Raw genomic sequence first — 19,358 nt, forward strand, 5'->3', positions numbered from 1 at the left:
GCCTCCCACTCTGGAAACCACCAAGGGAAAAGAGCACCCACTGAAGCATATTCCTTCAAGGAATCTCAGCCTTTTGCGTAAGAAAAAAACCCCTGTGTTGTTTTAAACATAGCCAAGTACATTCATTTTACTCCCAGGTCCAGTTAATTTGACAGGTACAATACTAAACCAAAAATCCTGCAAGCTCTTTACTGAAAAGGTCAGTACATTATGCAACCAGGTTTTATGGACAGCAAAAAAAATCCCTCCATGTACAGAAACTGTATCTTTATATAATTTATCAATGTGCATTCATCTGTTTTATTTAAAGATGAAGACCAAATTTTGGGGCACCTGTGTTAATTTTGAAAACTGGCTCCTAAGAAAGTTACACACTTTGAAAATTTTTATCCTCAATCTACACATGGTAAATAGTGGGAGGTTTTTCTGTACAGAGAAACGTTTGGCGCTAAAGAAAAACAAAATTGCTCCCATTTGAAGTCTTGTTTCATTCCATCCCTAAATAAAATTATTTTGTTGTTCAAGTTGCATGTCTGGACTCTTAAACTTTCTAAATAAGCACAGAGTCCTATAGGAAATGTATTAATAGTCAGGAAAAGTAGCACCAATTCCTTTTAATCAAAGCTTTTCCTACTGTTCAGACTCTTCTTGAAACAACATATCCCTTCTCCTCCTAAAAATATAATTGCATTTCAAACACTTTCTTCATCCCAGTATCCTATTTGGAAATGTAACACAGTTACCATATTCCATAACAACACATATTGAGTAAATATTTTAATGATCAGTGCCCCAGTTATAAGTGCAAGCTTTCAAGTCACGTCTACTAATAATCTCCCCGAACACGGTATTAATGCAGGCTTGAACATTGTACATATGCAGGGGGTTTGGAAAATGAAGCAATGATTTCCAAGTGGTTTTGTGCTTCCTCCCCCCACGCCATATGTCTGATATTAATTGTTAGTCTGTAAAACTGCGCTGTGTTCCTGCATTTTCTGTAGATTCCTATCCAGAATCTTTGTCATCTTTCTGGACTATTTTCCCCTGTTGTGAAAGCCACACCTCCATCCGTCAGTAGCTTGGGAGGGATTTTAAATAAGAGCTTTTGCACTTGCACCAAATTTGACAGATGCGACTTGACTGGTCAATTATGTAAGCGCAAGGAGCCTATTTTCATACGTTTATTAAAAACATTAGTGTTTTTGTCTCTATGTGCCTGTATAAAGCCTAGCAGAATATTGCAATCAAGCAAAATTTCAATAATCTAACCCCCAATTTTACTTTGGCTTTGGGTTACTTGTCAGTAAGAATAACTCTCGGGCAACTGAAGCCTGTACTACATTTTAAGGTTCACGGTTACGCAAAACTCGCTTCAGTTCATACCCACTTCAGCGTTTGCAGAGTATTGATGGATAGTCCCATACATAGCTGAAGTTAATTCTGAAAGCGCAGTATAGATCTGACAGGTACTGCTATGACAACCATGGAGCAGAACAGCCTACATTTCCCTGGAAGCTCCAAAAATAAACACGTACAAGCCACTCCAGCGACAGTAAAAAGGTACATGTTTACCAGACGGATCTCCCTGATCCTTCTTCCTCCTCTTTGCAAGATTTTTTTTGGTTTGTTTTTCACACAGGACAATTCATTAAGATTCTGGACTGGGTTTTCAGGAGGGAACACACCTCCAGCCACCTGCAAAGCCAAGGCAGCATTAGTGGGGAGCAGGTAACACTGCCAGATTCCCTCCGCGAGGCAAGATATATTTCCTCTGGAAAAAAATACGTAGGCACAAGAAACCTCTTTCTCACTGAGAAGCATCTCATCCCTTTTTCTCCGACTTCAAAAGGCAAAATAACCAGGTATTTTATGTAAATGTGGACATTAGACACAAAAAATAGAAGAGAAAACATCAAATTCATTTTTCATAGGCAACTCAGCTTCCACTGCAACAGCTGCAGATGAAAGTAGCAGCTACAAATTAATATATCATAAGGTCTACCAAAGGAACTGATTGTCTCAAATGCCAAAAGTAAGACCAAAGACTAAATTATTTTCATTTACAAAAACGTAGAGAGGAACTGTTTTCATGTTCTGAGTTATGTGTTTAAGAGGAACCTAAGTTTAGCTTGTCAGCTTATGACAAAAGTTAAAAACAATTCTGAAAACACTTCTGAATCATTTCTAAACATGATCTAGAAGGGAAAAAGGTAAACAACACAAAATCCCTGCTTTTTTTCAAAACTACTTTTACAGTTAAAACTCCTCGAGTGCGTTTTGCTGCAGGAGATGCCTGGAGTGAAGACTCTGCCTCCAAAGCTCTCCTCATCCCTATCCTGAAACACAGGCGAACCTCCTGGCTCCCTGCAACTCTGAAATACAGCTATCCAAGTTTATCACAGAGACCTGCGTGACAGCAACGCCACGGTGGCTGAAGATCAGGCCCAATCTTCATCATCAAGCATCTGGTGGATCGCTACAAAGCGGCTGTCGCAGTCGCTGTCAACACAGCTGATAAAAACACTTCCGTTTAATCCAGTGATATTATGTCTTTGCCTTAATGGGAATAACTCTTCCGAAAATATGTACACATATAAACCTCGTGACAGATGTAATTTAAAGGTGCCCAAGCATCTTAAACAGAATTATTAGCAATTTCCAACAGCAACATTTAAATCTACAAGTAGCATTTTCTTTTAAAGCTGTCTTAGCTCATCCTTATTTTTAGGCTCCGTGATCATGAATACATTTAGTAACCACTCGCCAGGAGTTTACCAGGCTTAAAAATTCCCGTTGAAAAAGAAAACCCAACAGATGAAAAGCTACATAAATTTAAACTAGACATAATCCTAACGTAGTCCAACAAGGCGAAATAGCACCGAGTGACCGACACCCACCGAAACGCTGCGCAGGCAGGCGCTGAAAGAGCAAAAGGCAGCGGATTCCCTGCACGGACCCTTTACCAAACTGATAAAAGTAAGGCTGGGCTTTGATAAAAGTCAGGCTAAAAGTCAGGCTGGCCAGGCATCAGGCTGCAACCGGCTGCAACCGATGCTTCAGGCTGCAACTGATGCTGCAGACCCTACCGACATGCTGCTACCTGCCACTGCGAAGCAACCCTCCAAGTCCCAGCCCAGCGTCCACCGTCCAATACAGCGTGACGGGGCTCAGACGACTCTCTAGGGATCACTGAGTCTATTCCCCTTTTCCCTAAATTATAACCGGCACCTTACCAGATGCTTGCCAAACTGTTTTTAAATACCTCTGCTGCTGGAGACTTCACAACACCCCAGGCAATGCACCGCAGCGCTCACTGCTAGACAATTTCCCCGGCCTCGGACTTGAACGTTTCTTGTCACAGCTTATGACCGATACTTCTTACGCAATTCAGCATGGCTATGCAAAGGCTATTCCCATCTGCTCTGCTGCAAAATGTTATGTATCTGAAGACCACTTCCTCTCCTTCTGCCCCTCTGTCTTCTCTCTTCTTTAGATCTACCCAAAAGCAATGGCCATTTCAAGACAATATATGGATGAAGACTTAATTATTAAATACTATTTGGATACTCTTTTCAAGCAACCACCCCTAAAAGTACTGTGCCGGTAGGTATTGGCCTTTTAGGCATTCATCTTTTTGGTTTAAACGCAGTCTCTTGCTCTTCTCCTAGAAGTAGCTGTTTCAATCGTAATGTGCTATTATTCACCCCTGTCATCCTGTCACCAATGGTTTTTTCTCTCTGTTGCTTGGATATTGCTGTTTACTGTAAAAGAGCAGCTGATTTGAACCGAAATTTGACAGTGAAATGAAAAGCCATAGCATCAGTTTGAATCTTCTTTTACCCCTCTGACAACTTACGTCGCACGGCACCCGACGAGCCTACACTGCGACTACCGTGTCTCGCCCCGTCTGATCAGCGCTCAGCAAACCAACGCTGCCTTGAACATACTGGTGGCAAACCAAAGGATTACGTGAAAGCGGTGGCATTCAAAACCTTGGACTCTGACTTAACAAATTGCTTTGCTAAAACTATAGACTCCGTTTTTAATTAAATTAGAGAAGTCAGTAAATAGAGTATTAAGTGGCACATCCATGAACAAGAAAAGTAACGACTATCTCATTAGATATGAAGATTTTTGTGTTCGTTTCAGCACGATAGGTGGTAACACAGCGTGACCACCTGTGTTACTGAAACAAAGGCACGCTGAGCATGGGAAGGAATCCTGTGCGTGGCCCAGCATACGGCAGGGATAGGACAGACACAGTACCCTGAAGTTTTGATGCACTGTACCAAAAACATGTGTGCAAAGTATACAGAACGACAGTAATTTCTGTGACTAGTAATGAGTGTGCATATATTTATGTATATAGGAATCCTACTAGTAAAGGAAGGTTGAAAGAAGTGCAGTACTAAATTTTAACTAAAGATCTGTCTGCAAATATTCCCTGTAACAGTCTTTCACATGCGTTTCTCCATTTCCCCTCTTCCCCCGGAGCTACAACGCTATCTCAGCCAGAATATCTTAATCCACTGTTAACTATCTGGAAGCAAACCACGGCATGAAGAGGAGCTGCCTGGGCTGTCTCTGCCGTGAAGGTGAAGAGATACCTCCCACGGGACTGCTCCCACCTCCCCTGCAACAGCGGTCCCACCACCGCTTTGGGAGGTCTCTCCGCTGCACACAGAGGGAGCTTACAGGTCTAACTTCCAGCTAGGTTTTTTTTTTTTCTTTCTTTGTTTCACACTACCAGATATATTTCATGCAGGGAAACAAATGAACTCACAAACATTCTGGATATAGTAAAAAATTAGCTCACTTAATTTGGCTTATGGCACAGAAATACTCGAGCTGCAGAAAAGTGCTTTGCAAGAGTGACACAAAACGGCATCCTCTGAGTCATTTCTACTGAGAGGACATGGTAGCTTTAAAGGACAGAATTTGTTCTTAAATTTTTCCTGGTTTTCTTCAATAAAAGTTTATAGGGGTGAAAATAAATGGACCAGATGGACAAAAAGGTATTTTACAATGCAGCTTTCTGTTTCTGGAAACCACATTAGCTTCAACAGGAAAAAATGAAAAGCACTCAAATCAATTCAGAAGCATTTACAAATGAGATGGTGTAATGAAAATGAACTTGTAAATTAGAGATGAACAACCCCCTTTAGCACTTCTGCAGATATTCATCAACACCAGAAAGACTTGAAAAACGTTTTTGTTTTTAACTTTAAATACTACTCAAATATTCTACGGGTACTGAGGTTATTCAGTAAGAATCAAAGATCTTAACAACACATGCTGTTTCTGCTTCTTCAGGACTTAATGTTCAGCACGGGAGAACGACAAGACTATTTTTAAAGATCAGAAAATCAAAGCCCCTACCCTACCTGCGGACCTCTGCATCACACTTTGTATTAGTCCCAATTTTCAGAGTGAGGAACTGCCTGGTAAGAATACCTTTGTGCTTTAAAGAAAAAAAGGTGGGGAAGGAAAGGCTTTTTCTACACTTTTGCTCTTCCATTTCTATGATTGTAATTCCACAGTTAAAAAAAAAAAAAAAAAAAAAAAAACCAACAACACAAAAAAAACCTGAGGTCAAATCTCCACCCAAATGAACACTGAGAGGTCACTTGGCAATATCGTGAAGGTAAGACAAGGAATATCCATCTTCTCTACGTCTGGGGGAAGAGTCATCGCAATATTGTTCACACCACTGTGACGGCCGTGCGACTGGGTAACTGCCATTAGCAGCACCCAAACACAGACCTTCCCAAACATAGTTAAATCTCTTAAAAAAGTCAGCAAAGCCCAGGGGTGGTCTCCTATTCAAAAGGATACCAGGTAACATACGCTGTGAGGGCCTCCAAAGCACCTGCAACACGACTCTCGAGACTGCTGGAGTTCTTGAAGCAAAACCATTTTCAAAATTAAAAAAAAAAAAAAAAAAAAAAAAAGAAACAACAAAAAAAAGAAACCCAAGGGGCTTTAGACCTTCCTCACCAGCTAATCTCAAAGGGCTCTTCATTTAAAACAGCAGGTGCTTTGCAAGCTGCAGCCACGCAGAAGTGTGCATCCATAACCGATGGGTGTAACGCCAAAGATGGCTGAATCTCTTAACTCATATTTAATAAGAATAGATTTTATTAGACAGTTAAGGAGACTTCAGAAGCCAAGATTAAAGTTACGGTGCATTTTTATAACGAGAGTAGGAACTGTGGTTCAGGATTTTATATAAGTAAACACTGACAACTTTATAGCCATGGTAGCTACCAGTAAGCACAGAAGAGATTTCTCCAGGCAACTAGTAAATATAATGTTTCTTCCTTTTACTTTCATCACAGTACACATAAAAGCATTTGACACGCTTAATAAATGTCACAAACATAAACTATTGCACAAAGGCATGCTGAATAATGACAATACTGCAATTATTGAGCAAAAAAAAAGGGGGGGATTAGAAACATTTGCAGCCTGTCTCTTCACTACCGGGCTGATGGAATCTGGGTTTAAAATGCCCTTTCAATTCTTTCTTGTTAATACCACTGAAAACATTCCAGAAGATACAACTCCGTGTCAGCGTATGACAAGCACTAGTTTTTGAGGTAATATGCAAAACATATCCTTTATCCCCAAAGGAATATATTTAATTCTCCTAAGATATGTATCGATCTCTCCTGCATCTGCAGTTTGTTCCAAAATGTTGGTTCTCTGAACGGTGCCACCCTTAATTTGTGATGGACTCCAAGAGCCCCAAAACAGGCCGCTAAAACACTGCCCTGTGATCTCCAAAGCCAATTTTTAAATAATTATTTGCATCAGAGAAGGGAAAAAAAAACCCAACCCACCGTAGCTGCCGCATTGTGTTTTACTGTTTCCAAGCAACACTGTTGTTTCAGATCAAACATGAAACAGCCATCTCCGAAAGCTACGGTGCTTTTCCCTCTGTACTTACTTATTCTGCATCATGTTCATTATAACCCAGTCGAAGGGATAGACGTTCTTCCCGATGAGATTCTTGAACATGATGAATGTTTCCATCAGAAAATCCTAAAAGAAGAGAAAATATTTGGAAAAGATCACTCTTCTAGATCAAAAAAATACAAGTGGTAGCGTCAGTTATTAATGACTAGATTCAAAAGGTGTCTTGCTGTTCCGCTTCATAAAAAAGCCATTATTCATATACAACATACGTAAATTCTACTAAGGCATATTTATAGATGATGTACATAAATCCTACGATAATTCTAATTAAACTTTTCAGGAATGATAACAATAGTAATCCTACATCGTAAACAACCCATGGTATTACTCAGGAACAAGCACTGGTTTGCCAGTTATCCAAAGGCAGTTTCTGCTGAAAAAAATAATTTCTTTTCTATACCACAGACAAAGCCTCACAGTCCCTTCTTGTGCGGCGTGTATTGCAGCGTACACGCCCGGAGCATGCCATACACATGCCTGAGTATGCGGGAAATTTGGTAAAAGCATACTGGTACAGGGGAAGAGAAAAAACAACAAAGATATTAATTTTAATCTTATGATTACTCTAAAAAACTCCCCGGAGTCAGTTTATGCGTTTTGCCTCCCCTTGTGAATACTCTCCTGAAATTTTCTCTTGCCTGAACTGAAGATTATCTGTTTATTAAAAAATATATGCTCTAGCTGAAAACCGGGTTCAGGTAAGCGTGGCGGTGACGGGAGCCCAGCCTGGGGTAGGCGACGGCAATGGTTCGGCCGTCCTGAAACCAGGAGAGCCTCTCTCCCTAAAGGGAGCAGCAGCAATTGCTTCTGCAAGTGAAAACCTGACCCAGAACAAAGTTAATTGAGTAGCATAAAGCAATTTATTTCTACACAGATGTAAACAAACATCTCTTTGGAACAGAAACCTCGTCTGCTTTACAATGTAAATCATCTTCTACAATTTGGGAATCTATAATTGCTATCTAACAATTTGAGCAATATCAAATGCTCAGAGAAAGATAAAGGGGGAAAAAAGAACTTAATGCAAAAAGTCCTTGATCCACTTCACGCAGAGATAAAAATGAACTTTTATTCCAAGGGTAGAATATTTTTCCTTTGCTACAGCTTCTCAGTAATGGTATTTATCTCGTCTATCTTTAAAATGTCAAATGCCTACCAAAAAAACCCCCAAAATGTTACACTCACTGGACTTTTTAACTAAGGCTGTTTTTTATGTAACCTTTTCAGAGGGAAACAAATATGAAGTTACTGCTCTCATAAGTATTTCTCCATGTGTGAGAGTCAGCCTCTTCGTCGCATTTTATCTTTTGATTCCTTGTTCTGTTAAGATGTTTTTCCTGGCTCAGAAATTCACAGTCGGTGGGAAGCAGGGAGCCGCAGAGATCCCGAGGACACAACATGGAGATCACGAAACAACGCGCATTTTCAGGCTCCTCGGCTCTGCCGTGTGCACAGCACAAGGGTTCCTTTGGGATGCTCCGCATCCCACCTCCTGGTACCCAAAGAGACACCCAGGCCAAAGAGGGCCAACAGAGCATCAGCAGCCACAAAAGACACATTTTAACCAAAAAAATGTATAATACTCCTAAAATAACTCCTCTGGTATTTTAACAAAAACCACTCCCAACAGCACAACATCAGTAAAGATGTTTTGACATGAACAGGATTGAGATAAAATTTGGAACTGCTCATGGTTAATGAGATGTTACTGTTGTGTAAGGCAAAATTCATCCCAGACACACACTCCACTAGCTCAGTAACATGCGTCTTCATTTAACAGATCAAACCGCATACTTTACTGCTCATTTTTCATGTATTTTGGTGAAAGAGTTACATAATTTCTAATAATCACGTTGCATATTTTGCTGCCCAAGCATCACACGGTACTTCATTTGAGCGTTTCCTTTTTTACGGCTGCAGGTATCGAGTGATTTTCTTACCGACGCTGCTTCACCGCTCAATAATTGAAACGTTAGTGGAAGTGGCACCATGGGAAGGGTCATCACCTATCCAAGAGGGCAGATTTGAGCTCACTGGGGTTTTTTTCCCCTTAATATTTTATGAATACAGATGTATACTTTCCTGATTTCTTGTAGCAAACTCTACCTTACACTTCATTTGTCACCAGATTCGGCTCTGGAGCCTCTGCACGCTTTGCTGATCAAGCTGCATGTGACGGTGGATGAATTTTCATATACTTTGTTGATGACTCACATTCGTTACCGACCCTGGAGGTTGTGCCACGTATGATCTGACCTACTTTGCTGATTCAGCTCTACATTTTAATCTACTGATATTTACATTTTAATAGTCCTACTTTCACCCAGGTACTTTAAATAATGCTCTATAACAGCTAATCTAATTATTGACCAAATAAAAAGCTTCTGACGCTTACCTGTATTGTACGTATTTGTAATATTGCGCTCTTTTCCATTTTATTGTTCTTATAGAAAAGCAAATGGTTTATATGAATTAACCTCATATTATAAGCAAAAGCCAGCTTTTTGGGGGGAGGGTGGGAGTGGGAGGGGGAGCTATCAGATCTCGCTGTGCTGCTGTAGAGCCTGTTTATTTTCAGTATTCCTAGAAGCAGAACAAATTGTTCTGAACATTAAAAAATGATAAAAACCTGTACTAAAGGAGCGAGGGCTGCAACTCCTGATCTCTCTCCAACTACAAATACAAATCCTATTTAATATCCCAAGGAAGCAAAATCCACAATAGATGGGACCCCTTCACAATCCCCATCCAATTACGGGAAGAAAACAGAGTAAGCTCAGCCCTGTAACTGGGTAGACGGTGACGGAGGAGGCTTAGAGAATTCCATCTCCCCTGGACCGCTGAGCATCACACCCCGATACACATCTATCACTATTTATATTTTTCACAACCTGGATTTCAAAGAGGTTCTTCAATAAATTCTCAAGCTTAATAAAAATAACTAGGTAAGACATGTAGGAACTGGATATGAAAAAGCTTTAGGCCAAGCTGATGAAAATTTCAGCTTTGCTGAGTCCTGAGGTACAGCAGTCAGAAGTCAAATACGCTCAGCTACAGCTTTTCAGGACAACAGCTTAACCTCCGCTGAGCTCCACGACGGAGGCTGTCCCTGGAAAGTCCACCCTCTGCCACCGTGGATGGCTCTGGGTGGGCCGCCTCTGCGGGGTCCCCCCACCACGGGGCATCCCCGCGACTCTCACGTCACGTCCCGCAAAGAAGAGTCTGCTTAAGCCGTATAAATCACCTGCTCACACCAACGCTTGGTCAAAGCTTGTCAGGAAGGGATGCAGAATACTCACCAACGCACATACTCCCATTAAAAGCCAAAGTCTACAAGTGCAAAATATTTAAAGGGGAGAAGAAAACGGAGGTGCAGAAAATTGTAAGCTACAACACCCTATGGAGTTTGTCTTTCTACATACTTCACTGACTCCAGGACGGTGTCTTGAATGCCTTTAGGGAGGAATACGTCCGAGATACTCCACATGGCAAAACATTAACACATATTTTCTTGTCAACTAATACCACGTATGTCTCAACCGAATACAAATTTTACCAAGTAAAAAGGGGAGAGACGTCAGTTTGTCCCAGAAGTAACTTCACTGATCTCGGATGATGTTTCATCTCAGGATGATAGCAGGCTTGACAGTCAGAAATTCCTCTTTGAACAGAAATACCTTAATGAACCTAAACAATATATTCTGCAGAGAGACACAAGACTGGTTTTATTGCATTCCACCTCATCTTTTTGAAGATTTTTGAGGCCAGATAAGACCATTATAATAACCTAAAACTGACACGTACATAACACAGGCCATAAACCAGCAGTTCCAACACCAGGCTGATAACTTCTGGTTGAGCAAGAGCACATGCTGAAGAAAGATTTAAGGGTCTTCAATGGTGAAGAAGCAACCACAGCTTCACTTAAGTTCTCCCTTTTTCTTGTAAATTTTTTTCAAGAAAAACCTATTCATTTGTATTTGAATTAATCCAGTTTCAGTTTTAAATCACTGCTTCTCTATGCCTTCGTGATTAAACTGAAAACCCTGTAATAGGAGATGCAGGTATCACCTCCATGTGCAGGGACATTGGGGTTGAATGAAAACACTTCTGGATCTAAGCTCTAACGGGTGAGTCAAAGGGCACTGGCTCAAAAAATTGTTACATTAAAAAGAAACGGAAAAAGCATGAAAAGTTAAACAAAGAAGTAGAGAAGGGTTTTTTTTCCACCCACACCATACAGTACCAAGGACTATACACACACATCACAGTTCAGTAGCATCCCACCACTGAAGACAGAAAGCAAAAGCCCTAAGAAGGAACACGGACAAACCTGACCCACAGCACCGATAACGGTAAAGGAGGCGATGCTCCTGAGAGACCTTCACGGGGGATCGTTTCTGATGGTGAAACAGAAACCACTGAACAAGATGCGGCTTTCAAATGAACAATGAAATCTCATCTATGAAGAAATACTTATGAGAACAGTAACTTCCCACTTGGTTCTCACCAAAAAGGTTATGTAAGTTTTTCTCTTAAACAGAGAAACTGGGTTGGTATCTTCATCTTTCTGTCCTAAATGATGACTCGGTTTTATTTGTGTTTAAAAAAAAAAAACAAAAGAAAAATTAGTTTACGCACCGTAGTTTCCCTTTATCACAGGATTAACAATATATTGCCATTATACCTCCACACTCCACACCTTCGGTTACATGACTCATATTTTAAAGTCAGTTTAAGGTAGCGTTATCTACCATTAACATATTACCCATTTAATGTTTTACCAGGTTACTATGTATTTTATTTCCCATTAACATACAAAATCATTTAATCAACAACAATATTAAAACATTAAAATGTACATTTTAATTAAAGATATAAAAAGCATTACAGCAACTGACCACGTTTAGCTTAGCGTATCTGCTAATACAAACCACAGTCAAGTGGCGAGTAGCCAAACAGTACACGTGCTGACAGAAAATAGGATTTTAACAGTCCAGAGCAATTCCAGCTATACAACCCTAGAAGATGCAGGAAAGGATGAATATACGGAGAGTCAAGGCAAAAGAAAGAGGTGATTCTTCATGTATTCCAGTGCGCTGCACAGCGTATAAATCGAACTCTTAAACCAAGCAATTATAATCAGACCACTTGCCAAATTTCAGATACGTAATTACTCCCTTGTTTTCACCAAGAAAGATCTGCCCTACAGAAACACTTTTCAGACAATTTAGACCAAAAAAGCGAGACTATAAAATAAACACTTTTATTGCTATTAGAATAATCACAGATTTCCTAACCAGTATTTTTCTCTCTGCATTTTTTCATTATATGTTTTCAGAGCAAACTGCTTTTACCTTTTTCCAGGTAAAACGCTGTAACCAGTTTGCCTTTTCCAGAACCAAATGGTTTGAACCACTTTAAAAGTACAGAAATATTTGGCTTGATTAACCTTAAGACTCATGTCTTCTCTGCCTGTTAAAACCATTATTTTCACTCCCCGAGCTGCATTTAGCTTGGGAATGCTTTGTTATTAGGGGGAAACCAACCAAAGAGAACTATCTGTGGAAGTGCTCCGAGATCCCGAAGCGGAGCGGGGCAGCGACCCTTTCACCACTGTCATGCCCATCTGCAGCTCTTTGCAGTTGGACTTTGGCTTCACTCTCCTGAATCATCAGCTTCGTACTTTGCTGACGTAAATGCCGACGTAAATGCCTGTAATGCCAGACCAGGTACAACCAGACTGAGCGCCAGAGGCCCTGGCACCCGATCTGCAAACGGGCACGGGGCAAAGAGCTCAAATCTTGCAGAATATAAGCAGAAGGAAGAAGAACAAAAATTAAAGACAGAAAGGAAAATGGGGAAGTCCAAACATAAAGAAATTACACAAAGACAAGAGCCTGGGTTTTGTTACGTTGGGTTTGGAAGGAAGAAGGGAACCTAAATAAAGGCTACCCTGAATATTAAAATAAAGGCGAAAGGTGCCTAAAACACCTACCAGATGTCAATCCCCAGTCCCAGAGCGGGTAATGTCCTAGAGCGGATCAGGCTTCAGGTCGGCCGCTAATTGATGGATCTCGGCCAACAAGTTTGGGAGCTCCTCTGCAGCATGCACTTGCCATATGGCAAGGATAGTTTCAGGTCATTAGAGAGTTATCTCCTTAGCTATAAACTCTCTTCTATTATGCTCTAATTAAGTTGTGTTGGTGGCTTAGTTAGGCTACCGAACGGCTCTGAGAAGACGAATTTCAGTTATTATTGCTTATTTAACAACTAAGGGCATCTTTGAGGTTAAAATGTTTTGTATAAAATTTAAAGTGAGTGGATCTGTAAGTGAAAGCTATTTAAACAAATGAAATCGGGACATCTGGAAGATTTAACGCTGAAAGTTCCTTTCCTCAAGACAGCTTTTTTTTTTTTCCTTCTCTCCTTAAACAAAACATTCTTAGTAATGGCTCAGCACTACTATTTCCTAATGCTTTCTTTTAATTGCCTTAAATCCACTGTCTCAGTGCTTGCTTTTTAAAAGACTGAACAGCTCCAGAGACGAGCTGTATTCCTCTGTGTGGCAGGAAGGTTAATTTTGTCCTTTGCAAATTCAGCAGATGTGTAAGCCATAGTCCTTTATTAATTATTTTCATATTAAATCGGTAATGTCAAACACATTTTGTTTACATTTCACAAGTGTATTTAATAAACAGTAACAGGAAAAAACCAAACACAAGCTAAACTATCTTACGAACAGATAAAACGTGTTAAACTTACCACAACATCTGACCTCATCTTTCCAAAAGTCTTGATTAAATGAGCATAGTGATAGTCCTCCATTTGCCTTAAAATGGCAGTCATGCATGCCACAAAACTCCCCTATCAAAAGCAAAAGTACAAACAAATCAATTCTTTAAGACAGGGCAACGTAATACTCGCTATCAAAATGTAATATTGCTAGAGAGCACCACGTAATACACTGGATATAATTCTATCATTTAAATTCATTAATGGCTATGCAAAGCTCTGTCAAGAAAACAAAAAACATCTTGAAAAGTTTCTATTTCCAATTTCATGGTTTTATCACCATCTTCACTGAAGCTTTTGCAACATATTCTTCATATAAAAATTGCTGAGGCATTAAAGGCTTTAGAAGGTAATAAACACCACTCCTAAAAATATCACACAATATCAGGATTTGCATTTGGGAAGTCGATATTCTGCTCAAGGAAGAAATCTCTTACAAATCATTATATTGAGCATCACAGTTAAACCCCGCGTTCTAACTTCAGTGAGCTGTATTTTCAGATACTGTGATGCTTAAAAAAACAAACCAAAACCAAACCAAACCCAATAACTTCCATAAAAACAGAACAGCAGGACGGAACACCTCTCTCTCAAGCCACGGAAAAAGTAAAAGGTGGCAAAAAAAAAGAGTTTAATCTTTCCTTCTGGCGCGTGAAAATATCGTAGTAACAACTCAAACCCACTTCTACGGCTACCAGATGTTCCGATCCCATAAATGACTTCTCTGCTTGGCCATCCTCCTTCTCCGACTATCTGCTAAAAACCTGTTGACTGAGGATGGTAATAGCGTCCACACCTTTGCTGGTCTTTAATGAAGAAAAAGATGTTGGAACAAACCAGCAGAACTGCTCCGAAAATAAATGATTCTATATATGGTTTGAGAAAATTGTAAATTCCCCTTTCTGTGCCGTTTTCAAGGTCATTCTACGCCACGCGCAGCCTGACAGAACACTCAGGAATTTGCTCTTATTTCTAAGCAAAGCACAGAGTTTTTATTGTTACCTGTAAGATCTGTATTACTTGCAATTTAAAATATTTATTTCTACATCAGTCCAAGTAATTGAGATCAAATGCAAAATGACACCAGGTTATCTGTGTGTGTTATGAGCCCTCTTATTTACAGTCTAATCCCCCGACCTCCACCAGATAAGCACTCCTTGAATTTGCTTTTCTCCTCTGTAATGGAGTTTAGATCTAAACTCCTACATAACGGATTTTGTCCAGGCGAGAGCATTATTTTTCCTACACGATGCAGAGGTACCTGACGAGCGTTCTTAGGCATATGCAAACGGCATGAGTATGAACGGGAAAGGCCACCCCAGCTGCTGCTCCATGACATCAAAAGAACTTTACAACAAACTCTGACACGACTAGAAGCTGTGGCTGTACAAAGATAATGTTTACTACTATGAAATGTAAATAAGACGGGATCATCCCCCAAATCTCAAAATGTTAATTGTCAAAACACCGTGTAACAAGCACTCGACATAACAGACACTGTAAAAGGGCTCATGCCTGCAAGAAAATATTCAATAGCCCATATTCCGTCCTATTTCCCCTAATGATGTCATCAATCAAAGTGATGTTTCATTGCTAGTCAGAATTCTAAATTTTTTTAATTGGCTGCTTAAGACTAGGCTGCAGATGTAATTCAGTCCGTCGCTTCACGTAAGCTTCTGCAGATGGTTCCTAAATGCTCAGGAGAGCTGAAGACAAACTTTATTTTGCTCGTGGTACCTTTTTATAGACCCTCAGTCACTCAAATAAGCTGGGAAGTCCATTGCTTTGCAAACACATACACATATCTTTACCTTCCTTCACATGAACACATCAACCCCACATTTGCAAATGGTAATCCAGCAGGCAACGTACAGCCGCTCCTGCCTTCTAACAAAGTAGTTTCTATAACTGGCTAAGAGCTTTGATCACACTTCTGTGTTTATCTACCCGTTTGCTGCGTAATTTAAGTTAATATACATGGCTGCAACAGTCGCAAGATGAATCTCATACCTGAAGAAATTATCATGGCAACCTTGTATACGAAAAAAATGAACGTGGAGCAACTGTTAAACTTTGAAATGCATTTTAATATTCATTTTTAGACATAGAGGCAGCTAGAGATGCGGATGAATTTGACGGCCATCTCCTCGGTATCTGCTGGTGACTCGACTCGACTCGACTCCTCTCCTCTCCTCTCCTCTCCTCTCCTCTCCTCTCCTCTCCTCTCCTCTCCTCTCCTCTCCTCTCCTCTCCTCTCCTCTCCTCTCCCCTTCCCTCCCCTTCCTTCCCTTCCCCTTCCCTCCCCTCCCCTCCCCTCCCCTCTTCCAGCTGCTCCTGCACGAGCCCCCCTCCAACGTCCCCAGCTCCTACCAAGGGAGCCCAACTAATTCGGGGGGAGCCGCTACGACTGCTCCCGCAAGCCAGGGAAAACGATGAGTCACTGAAGAGAGAGATAATTACAGAAGAATATCTTTTTAATTAGCACGGTGAGAATCAGAAAGGACACGTGAAAGTTTAATGCTGGTGGTTAAACGCTCTGCTTCCACACGCACGTGTGAAAATAGGAAAGCTTGTTAAAAACCTGGAACGCTTGGTGGAGAAAAAAATAAATACAGAAGAATAAGGAAGCTTAGCAAATACAAATGAAAACGGGAATATGATGAGGTTCTGTAGCACGTTTAAGTTTTAGTTAAAGAAAATTACAGGAACTTGCTAAATGTTGTCATATCAGCTTATGCTGAGCCCCAAAAGCGGTGCCGAGCGGAATGGTTCAGGGGCCTTGACAAGTTAATCAACATTTTTTCCTGTTTCCCTGCATAAAACAATGATTCACTCTCATCTTAGTACTACCTTGGTAACAAATAACCTTTCCCTCTTTGATATAATATTGTTCCTTTAAGCCTCCGTTGCATTACACACGCAGACATCTCTGCTACAACATTTATCTTCAGATCCCCACCTGCTAAATAGTGGTTAAGCCCCTGCTGGTTAGGAAAATCTGTTTAATATTAGAAAAAAGTACGCTACCAGTCATCTGCTTACTTTTCATAATTTTCTTTGCACTTAGTGAGGTATCGTTTGCAGCCAGCATGCTCTTAATTACAATGTTAATAAAAATCTGTAATTGTTTATAGGCAATATTTGTACTGTAGGTGTTTTTAATATGGTCTATTAACTATTTAGCAATAGCTAACAACATTATTAAATTTTAATCTTGTTGATTTTTAATCTTTAGTTGGATTTGGAGACCACTGTCCTCTTCTGCAGCATACACTTCAAGCAATACACAGGAGAAAAAAAACCTAATTCTCTAAAAAATCAATTTCAATTTTAACTGTAGGAGTAATTGCAAGCCTACGTTTATACAGCAAGTACTGCAAGGGCAACATGGGGGGCTTGCCATTGCCCTGCGCAATTATTAGCTATTTATTCACTGCAATAGTGTCAAGGTTTATACCGAAAGCCCTTCACATTCTTCCTCGTCGCAAAGCTCAGAAATGAAGTACTCACCCAGTGCCTAAGATAATTACTCCACATCATACTAGAGAAGCGCATTTAATGCGTTTTGTAAGCAGTTTAATACAATTAATTTCTCTCCTGCCCAAAAGCAGAGGTGCTGAATTCAGTCTTTCTTTTCAAACCAGGCCCACTGAGGTAAGTGGGAATTTTGTATTCCCAAAGGAAAAGCACGGGAGCCAGGGCATCCGCAAGCCTGTCCTAAGGGAGGCCAGACCCAGCTCCCACGCTGGCAACTCAGCTCCGTTAAAAGAAAAAAACAAGCCCAAACAAAACAAAACACCAAAGCAGCTGATTCTTCTTTGGAAACAATGCACTATTATTCAGAAAATACATTTTGCGCTAAAAAAAATGACCATGCAATTCCAAAATTCAAACTTATTTCTAATTCCTGGAAAATACAGTTCTGAAGGAAAAGTCGAAGAGGTACAGGAATGCTCAGAAAGTACTTATTTTCTTAATTATCTTTACAATAAAATAATAAATGTTCAAATGGCCCTTTAACAGATACGGGTAGGGAAATTTTAATATCAAATAATCCCCACAAGTAAGACTAACACTGAAAAAATTCAGAATGAGAAGAGAATTCCCTGCAGGAGAGACAACACATGCCAATGCTTTTCTCCCGCAGGGGTAAACCAGCCTATTTTAAATAGTCTGTCCATTTTCTTTCAGGGAAATCTCTAAGTTGGAAATGTTAAGCTCTTTATGTAGAGTGAGAAAATTTAAGAGAAATCAAAACCGCACTAAGTGAAGGGATGTTTCATTATAATGTCCCTATTACCATGATCAGGAACAGATGAAAAAACATAAAGTGCGTTTATTTTTCAATAACATTTTCTTTACATGGCCTTAAAAGACTACACAGCTAAATAAATAAATGGATAAATAATAATAAAAAAAAAATAAAACCACCCCAAAACGTTAGAATGACCTTCTCACTACATTTTGGCTTTCAGAACACTTTCATAGAACTTACTTCGTTGAAAAGGGTTTAAGTCCCTCACAATTACCAGACAGTTTGCAAGGATATAAAAAGGAAGTACGTCTTCTCTTTGCTTACACCATGAAGTCTATATATATTAGCAGCAAATCGAGAAATAAAAATCAGTTGTTATAATTTCTAGAAGCCACGAATGAAATTGTCACCACTTCTGGACTCACAAGATAAAAACCCCTCTTTAAAATGCCCCAAACTTCAACTTTTTGGTAGCTGCTGTTACGACCGCGGGCTGCCGCGGGAGCTTGCGCCGCCAGATGAGTTACCTCAGTGCTAAACGTAAAATGCAATGTGTCTGCAGACAAGTTTGCTCACTTAAGCAAAATTTTAGACAAGCTATTGCCCCAGCCCGGGAGCGGGTCCAGAGGAGGGCCACACAAATGGTCGGAGGGCTGGAGCACCTCTCCTGTGAGGACAGGCGGAGGGAGATGGGGTCCTTCAGCCTGGAGAAGTGAAGGCTCCGGGGAGACCATCTTGAGGCCTTTCAATACTTCAAGGGGGCTTATAAGAAAGATGGGGAGAGGCTTTTTAGCAGGGCCTGTTGCGATAGGACAAGGGGTAATGGTTTTAAACTAAAAGAGGGGAGATTTGGGCTAGATATAAGGAAGACATTTTTTACGCTGAGGGTGGTGAGACACTGGCCCAGGTTGCCCAGAGAGGCTTTAGATGCCCACATCCCTGGAAACATTCAAGGTCAGGTTGGACGGGGCTCTGAGCAACCCGATCTAGTGGCAGATGTCCCTGCCCATGGCAGGGAGGGTGGACTAGATCATCTTTGGAGATCCCTTCCAACCCAAACCATTCGATGATTCTGTGATTACCCAAGATGGATACGGCAGAGGATCTCCCGGCATCTCTTGTTCTGAAGAATATTTTATATCGTATAATACATAACGACAGTGGCACACAGCTCACCATTAGCTGCCGGTTAAAAAGCACCAGCTTAGATTCCTGGTCACATCACCGCAAGCATCAGTGAAAAGCACAGGATGAAGGTTAAGACCCAACAGCAAATATGTCAAACCCAGGAACGGGGATCACTCTGTATGAACGTGATTCAGCTCCCCAG

At 40.5% G+C, this 19,358-nt stretch overlaps 1 protein-coding gene across 3 annotated transcripts in view; it reads right to left on the reverse strand.

Moving 5' to 3' along the window:
* The window catches only part of DOCK1 (dedicator of cytokinesis 1), a 323,968-nt gene that overhangs the window by 123,483 nt on the left and 181,127 nt on the right, over positions 1-19,358 (reverse strand). For all 3 annotated transcript variants that reach the window (XM_075504339.1, XM_075504341.1, XM_075504340.1), the window contains 2 exons: positions 13,744-13,845; positions 6,950-7,044 (listed from right to left, as the gene is read on the reverse strand). In XM_075504339.1, the coding sequence (XP_075360454.1) occupies positions 6,950-7,044; positions 13,744-13,845 (197 nt within the window). The remainder of the gene's footprint in view (positions 1-6,949; positions 7,045-13,743; positions 13,846-19,358) is intronic.

This window comes from Mycteria americana, chromosome 6 (assembly GCF_035582795.1).
Source record: "Mycteria americana isolate JAX WOST 10 ecotype Jacksonville Zoo and Gardens chromosome 6, USCA_MyAme_1.0, whole genome shotgun sequence".
NCBI lineage: Eukaryota > Metazoa > Chordata > Aves > Ciconiiformes > Ciconiidae > Mycteria > Mycteria americana.